General features: G+C 41.4%; 1 protein-coding gene across 1 annotated transcript in view; it reads left to right on the top strand.

Moving 5' to 3' along the window:
- DCC (DCC netrin 1 receptor) overlaps nucleotides 1–6962 on the top strand; it is a 566817-nt gene extending 559855 nt beyond the window's left edge. The window contains exons 28-29 of the mRNA XM_054723604.1: nucleotides 4415–4557; nucleotides 6319–6962. Coding sequence (XP_054579579.1) covers nucleotides 4415–4557; nucleotides 6319–6408 — 233 coding nt within the window. The 3' untranslated portion in view covers nucleotides 6409–6962. The remainder of the gene's footprint in view (nucleotides 1–4414; nucleotides 4558–6318) is intronic.
- Nucleotides 6963–7896: the final 934 nt, after the last annotated feature.

Consider the following 7896-nt stretch of genomic DNA (forward strand, 5'->3'; position numbering starts at 1 on the left):
TGCAGTGAGAAAACCTGAAATCATTTTCAAGATCCACCATTTCTTACTTCTTTTCACTAGGGTCAAGTTTCTAAACTTTCTAAATCTTCGTTTTCCAGCTAATGAAAAGAAAATAGGATTCCACCGAGTCTCCTATCTACCTACTCCAGGACTTCTGTGAGGATCAAATGAGATTAGGAATGGGGAAAAGCTTCACAGATATTTGGTTAAAGTGTAAAATGTTTGCACCTGGCTATAACGCAAGTCGTGTTCCTGGGCTAAAGAAACTGTAAGGAGGCTAGTTGCTAGGGGAAGGAAGCCAGGCGTTGCTATGTGACATCATTACCCAGTGCCTACAGCCACCGTTTCTGGGCTGGCCATGGAGTCTCAGCCTCTGCTGGGATTTGGTGGGCTGTCACTCCAGGGTGGTGGCAAGGCCTGTGTCCCATTTGGGGGAAGCTGAGTGTTGCTTTGTCGGCCCGGTCTGCACTGCCATTTCTCTGTAAATGGCAAGTGTGCATCACAGCAGCTCCTGTATTGAGCATATGCCCCCCTGGTGATGAGTACGCATCATAGCGAATGGTCGGACAGTGGGAAGGACACTTATCATATTAGCCTTTTATATATATAGATGTTTGTTTGGTTCCAATGGTGTAGAAAATGGGTTCAGAATTTAGTCTTTTGGAAAGGCCACTGATAAGGTCTCAGACATGAGGTGAAGGATTAAAGGCATGTCTCACAGACCAGTGGGAGAACAAGAATCAGGACAGGAGCCAGTAACACATGGTGAACTACTGTACATAAGTGAAGGGAATTGGTGGGCTTGTTAGGACCTAGGCTTTGCCAGTGTCCAAGCTTAAAGCTTCTGGGGTTCAGAATAGAAAATGCTGAATCTGCTCAAAAACCAGCATAACTCCACAGCGTAGGTCAGAGTTAGTGCTCACCCAAGAGCCAAGTCTTGGTGTCAGCTTTGCAACACAGGATGATTTCAAGAGAAACTTTGTCTTAAAACATCCGTTTTCTTCTACTAAAAGGTAATTCTGAGACCTAGGTTGTCTTATTGGCTGTTGATAATATCTCCTAAGAAATTCTCCTTGTAGTCTTTTCTTTGACTTCCATTCATTAAAAGGAAAGAAAAATATTTAAGGGCATATAGTATACTAGAAAAACCTTGCTAATAATGAGCTCTAAGAGACTGTTTAAATTCTTCTCCTGTACTGGAATTTAATTGAAATTAATTCTACCTTGATCTCTTGATCTCCAGGGACCTCAGTGTTCTCTTCAACAAAATAAAGAGCCCGCGAGGTTTCAGCATTCTAAATTTCTTTGAATGTGTGAATGTTACTTGAGAAAAGGCAGTCACTTGAGGTTTAAACACATTGTGTGGTCTTTGAGCCAAGACAATGTCTTCAATTCCTTTTGCAAAACGCACTGTGTCTTGTGCATTGTTCAACACTCAGCAGGTTCTAAATGTATAATTGTTGCCTGGACACTAGAGACAATCAATTATTATAATGATCTTCTCTTTACTGGGTTTGAGTTATGGTGCTCTTTAGGCATAACCTGCATACGCACAGTATATGCACTGTGAACCTACACAAGTGTTTAGGATCCTGGGCAGAAAATATATCATCAGAATATATTTTTATAATAAGAACTATAATTTCTCTACATATAAAACTACAAAAAAAGTAGTCAGATAAATATCAGGAATTTATGTAGAACAATCTGATAAGTCTAAAAGAATCTTTATTCTTATACGTTTCCTAGTATAAAATAAGGCACAGAATTTGAATTTCCTATATAATCAGCTATGCTCATGCCATTTGCTTTTTCTTGTGTCACTCTCTTTGTATATATCTAGGTTAAATGAATTGATTTGCAATATATGTTAAACACACAGTCCATGTGTTTGGTTAAGAGTTAAATTATATTTTTTCAGAAATAGTTTAGCTTATTTAAAATTTTTAAAAATAAATAAAATAAGTGGGTTTCACCATCCAGGAACCCTGAGTCCGAATTGTAGCAAAAACTATAAATATAAAATATATGTACAGGAAGTGTTGTTAAAATGCAGCTGTTCTCTGAAACACAGGCAAGGAAGAGATGGCTCCTGGAGTGTGCTAGGAGGAGCAGCTTTCCACGGCAATAAAACTAAACTCAGGTGTAAGCAGAACATTGTGAACATTCCAGAAGGAAATATAAAAGTCAATCAGAAAATGCAACTCACAGTGGGAGTTCCATAGATACATTCTCAAGCCTCGCCAATGCTCCCTGAAAATTCCCCTTCAAACTCTTAACCCTTATACTTAACGAATCACCTACAATATTAATGTGATTGCATATGTTAGAGCATCTGGAGGTCCCTTTCTTAGTGCCTCTGTCAGGGTTTTAGTGCCTGCCTTTGTATTTGGGTTTATAGCTAAGTTGGCTCAGAGACTAAAGAGAAAAGGATATAGGTAGGCTTAATATACAAGTGGTTTGTTCAAATCCAGTGAAGACCAGCTGGCATTACAGTCTCTGGAAGAATGAAGGTTTGCCTATTGTTCAACCGGAGAAAACCGGTAGTGAAAACTGAGCATATGTGACAAATCCAAAATGACTTGTGACATAGCAGTCAGTATCAAATTTATGTGGCTATTTTTTTAGCCCAACAACTGCATTTATCACATTAAACCAATGATGTTTACTCAAATTGTTCTGTTTGGATAGGACTTGGAGGGTGTATAGATCACCCTCTAGTGATAAATCATTCCAACTGCAGACTTTTGATCCTTGAAGTTGAAGAAAAGAGTGAAAGGATGTAAATATGAAGGAATTACATGCTAGGCCACTGTCTGAGAAAAGTGCTTTTGTTAGGATTTCTCATTTATTTTGCCTAGCATATAGAAAATTGCCAGCCTACTAGACTGTTTGCATTATTTCTTTTTAAAAAATACATATTTTTTGTTGATTTCAGAGAGGAAGGGAGAGGAAGAGAGAGACAAAAACATCAATGATGAGAGAAAATCATTGATTGGCTGCCTCTTGCACATCCCCTATTGGATATCAAGCCCAAAACCTGGGCATGTGCCCTGACAGGGAATCGAACTGTGACCTCCTGGTTCATAGGTCGATGCTCAACCACTGTGCCATGCTGGCCCAGCTGTTTGCATTTTTTCTTTCCCAAGAAGCAAATGCTCCCTATTTTTCTGACTGTAGAATAATTTTTGAGCTTTATTAACTGGAATTATATTTCCAAATGTGGTCAAAACAACTTACAACTTTTTCCCTTTAAATATAGAGTATGCCATCAGAATCATCAGAATTCAAATATCATTACTGATGATAGAAATGAGGCAATTTTTTTTTAATCCTCACCCGAGGATATTTTTCCATTGATTTTTAGAGAATGAAAGGGAGGGGGAGAGAGTGAGAGAGACACATTGATTGATTGCCTCCTGCATGCACCCTGACCGGGGCCAGGGATTGAGTCTGTAACCAAGGTATGTGCCCTTGACTGGAATCGAACCTGGGACCCTTCAGTCTGTGTGCTGATGCTCTATCTACTGAGCCAAACCAGCCAGGGCAAGGCAAACTTCTTCTAATGACTTAATTCAATATCTTCTATGCTTAGGTCTTGGTTACAATGCTAAGAAAGATAATTCTCAGGTGCATGAGGTATACTAGCCTTCATAAACTTTTTATTTCAGGCTATAGGGACAGGGTGATATTCTTGCTATAAGCTAAGCAGGGTTCATAAGGCAGATTTCAGACTCAAAAGGAAAAAGTAGCCATTGCTCACAGCAGACATAATTGTCCAGAAATGTCATCTAGAAGTAGCTCAGCAGTTCCTCAAACAATTTGCATGAACATTGGAATGTATTTTATTGAGAGAAACTGTACTGATAGGACAGAATAATATTTTTCTTTTTTCCTAAAGATAATTAGTAATGGGATTTTATCAGGTTAGTCATGAAGGACTCTTTTTTTTTTTTTTTACTGTAATACCTAATACTCATTTATAGGCCAGAGCAAGGATTTCTTTAAACTGCACAAATAGTCTCTGGTACTACTCAACATCTTGGGGCTTATTAGGTGGTTTAGCATCGGGCTTTCTGGCCCAAAGCTGAGACTGGCACCAAATGAGCTTGCCTGACACTTTCTAGGGTATGACTCACAGCCCAAGCTCCCAGCAACCTTGCTAGTGTGATTTGAAATCCACTTGAAATTACATGAGATGATGGAGCTTCATCTGAAGGCGCCTAATCAGAATCTGTCTGCATTTAGTAGCAGTGAAATGAGCCCATTCATGGTGTCAGAATTCATCTCTAACCCACAGAAGGCACAATAGCTTAAGATCAATGCCAGCCCTCTGGATTGGGCTTCCATGCTCGAGAGATTGATGGCCAGGCTGCTTCACCCATTCCTCTCATCACTGTGCTTTCTCTTCCAGGGCCTGCTCTTCCTAAGACTCACGTGAAGACGGCCTCTCTTGGGCTGGCTGGGAAGGCAAGGTCTCCTTTGCTTCCTGTGTCTGTGCCAACAGCCCCTGAAGTGTCCGAGGAGAGCCACAAACCAACAGAGGATCCAGCCAATGTAAGGGCACCCCCCCACCGCCCCCCACCCCCGAAATTCCCGCTGTGTCACGTGAAGCAGGGACTAGGGCTGTGCAATTGAGCCTAACCCAACCAGAACTCTCCATTAACCTCACCCATTGTTGCTCTGACTGTTGTTTGTTTTGTTCTGTTTTCGTGCACTTGAATGTGAAGAGTTTGAACTCTAAGGGAAGATTGTATGTGGGATTTAATTAAATTTAAAAAATACTGGTCCTTAAAGGCAATCCTAGAATACACGTGGTAGCTACAGAATGTGTGACTTTACATACACACCTATATAATAGATATCTATTTATTTGTGTATGTTATTATATTTTATATATAATATGTATACCAGGTCCTTAAATATCATTTCTTTCAGCATTGTTTCATTATAATGTTGATGAGATGCCATAGGAATTGAACTCTTGTTTATATCAATTAGCCTATAGTAAAATTGGTTTCTTCATATGTGATTTCACTTAAAGTTGCAGAACTCATCAATGACATTAAGTGAAGACTTACTGTGTGTGTGTGTGTGTGTGTGATTTCACTTAAAATCATCAATAGAAATGTGGAATTGAGAAGAAGAAATTACACATAAAAATGAAGGAAGGGATTTTTAAGAAGGAAGTGGAGAAGGAACTGACATATTTGGAAAGTAAAAGGGGAAGTTTCTTAAATGAGATAAAAAGTATACTAAGGGAAGAAGCTAAAAAGTGATCAAATTAGAAAACTCAGAAAGAAAATCCATGAAGACAAAATAATCTAAATTTTGAGAGAACAAACATTTTTTTCCAAAATATGTACTATGAAAGTATTTTAAAGGTGTTGCCTAAAGGCAGCAGTTTAGAAAACTCTAGAGTGTTTCTGAATATAATTCAAGAGAAAACATTTAAAAGAAGGCCAAGGAACTAATATATGAGATACCTTGAGAGAGGGAGGAGATTGAGAGAGTCTAACCCTTTGTAGACCTACTGAACCAAATCCCTGATAGCTGATACTCTGGTATTACTAATGACGTGGTGCTAGTGACTCACAGTGAGTGAGAGCTATGCAGAGTATGTTCACTAAGAGTCCTGCAGTCTAGACTCTTCATTTTATCCACCAATAAAATCCTGCCATAGGTTACCTTTACAACTGTGCATAGAGCCAACTCTGATTATGGTGAGAATTTTGTTTCCACATATAAGCTGATGCCATAATCCTCAGACTTTTCATTGGTCAAGGCAAAGCCCATCAAGTTCCCACACAAAAGGGTGCCTAGGTTGTGTTACAAAGAAAAGAAACGTGGTGATGTAATTCTGCTCAGATCCTCATGGGGGCCTCTAAAAGGAAAGAGCTAATGTATTGAATGTGTACCTCGTGCTGTATTGTGATAAGCACTGAACATGCCTCAAGATGCTCAGAATAGCCTATAGAATAGATGCCGTTATCATTTTACAGCAGAGAGGTCCCTAACTTGTCCAAGACCACACAGCTATTGACTGTTAGATTTTGATTTGAAACAAGGTATTTTTTCACTCTAAAGCTTTTTCCTCACTACAGGGATGAAGCTGGTGAAAGAGTATGCAATCATTCATCACCACCTTTTACTAGTATCCCCATCAATGATTATACTTTGAGCACAGCCGCTGATTATGGGCCACTGTGTCTCCCTGGAGAATACAGAGTGAACCAGCTAGACATGGCCCCCGTCTTCACAAAAGAATGTGTGGCTATTCACCTATACTAACCCTTTGCTCTCTCGTTCTTTCTGCAGGTGTACGAACAGGATGATTTGAGTGAACAAATGGCAAGTTTGGAAGGGCTAATGAAGCAACTTAACGCCATCACAGGCTCGGCCTTCTAACACCCATTGCCGAGTAGATGGGGTGAATTTTCCGGGAACTTTGCAGCATATCGATTACCCATCAACAGCACACCTGTGTCCAAGAACTCCCACCAGTGCACAGGCCAACCATCAGGACCACTCAGTTCCAGAAGAACCTGAAGCAGTGCAGGAGGAGGAGCAACCGTCCCTTCTGGCACAGGCGTCAGGAATTCAAATCTGATGACCATGGGGTCCCTCCACAAACGCAAGGATACGTCCGCACCGCACTGTCAGAGCTGAAGCTGCAAGAATAGTCCTGGGTCTTTCCCACCGCAGTGATCTCACTGTCACAGCTAATGCTTATGTTTCCTTCATCCAGGCCTGTCATCTCCTTACGTGTAGGTCTAGTCTTACAAAATGCAAGTGCATTACTTAAGCCTGTACCATGCCATGGCAAACCAGTGCGAGTTCACGCTTTCATTTGCGACTTACAAGTTCAAAGCACCCGCAGGAATTCTCTCTACATAGCACCAAAGGATTGGAAGTTTTCCTGACAGCACAAAAAGTCAATAAGTAAACAGAAAGGCAGCCAATGCTTGTGTTTTGTAACTCAGTCATTCCTCTCGCCCAGGTGGTGGGTATTAGCAAGCGGCTGTAACACTCACCCATTTTTAGCAAGTATTTGTAAATCCATCGTGGTTAACACTTACCTTTATGTCTGGAGAACAGGGACATAAAAGTCTGCACCCGTGGCAGCAGTCCATTTCCTGTAAGAGGATAAAATATGCAGTCTTCTCAGACACGCGCTAATTATGTGCTTAAGGCCGTAATAGGACACTCTTCGATTTGGGTGGCTTTGGGGCCATACCACACTGTGATGACATTTCAAAGATTCACCAAGGCCATCTTCCTCAGGAGTCTGGCTGGAAGAGTTCCCCCTTCCTCCCCGCCCCTCCCTGAGTTCTCCTTGGCAGCCAGCTGGGGGCCAGGTGGCCAGCTCCACACCTCGCATGGCCTCCTGACCAAGGTCCCCGTGACCTTCTGCAGAAATGGCAGGCTCCTTGAGAACAGGCCCTGAGCAAGGGAAGGAAGAGGGAAGGCAGTTTCAAGCATCACTTGACTTGATGTCACTTCCACCAACAGGGTTCTCACTGGCTTAGAGTAGGCAGTATTGGTAAGTGGCTACCAAGGGCCCTGTTGTCAAGGGGACCTCCTATCCCCACCCCAACTCCCACCCACCGCCCCCAGCTTCCCAGAGTCAGAGAGGAGCAGAGGGTAAGAAGCCACTGGACACCTCTGACACATCCCAATCCCAGTAGCTGCTTGTCAGAGCTGCATCTTCATTGTGAGCTAGAATCTTAAGCTTTTGTTGCCATGTGTACCAATCATTTGGAACTACGTGAAATTAAGAACATTTTGAGTGCAACCTTTTAGTTTCTGAATGTTCAGCTGCATTTGGAATTAATCCCTGTTGATGCAGCTGAATCGCCAAAAGAGAGCTAGTTTGCATATTTATCAGTTAGGCAA

Source organism: Eptesicus fuscus, chromosome 12, assembly GCF_027574615.1.
Source record: "Eptesicus fuscus isolate TK198812 chromosome 12, DD_ASM_mEF_20220401, whole genome shotgun sequence".
NCBI lineage: Eukaryota > Metazoa > Chordata > Mammalia > Chiroptera > Vespertilionidae > Eptesicus > Eptesicus fuscus.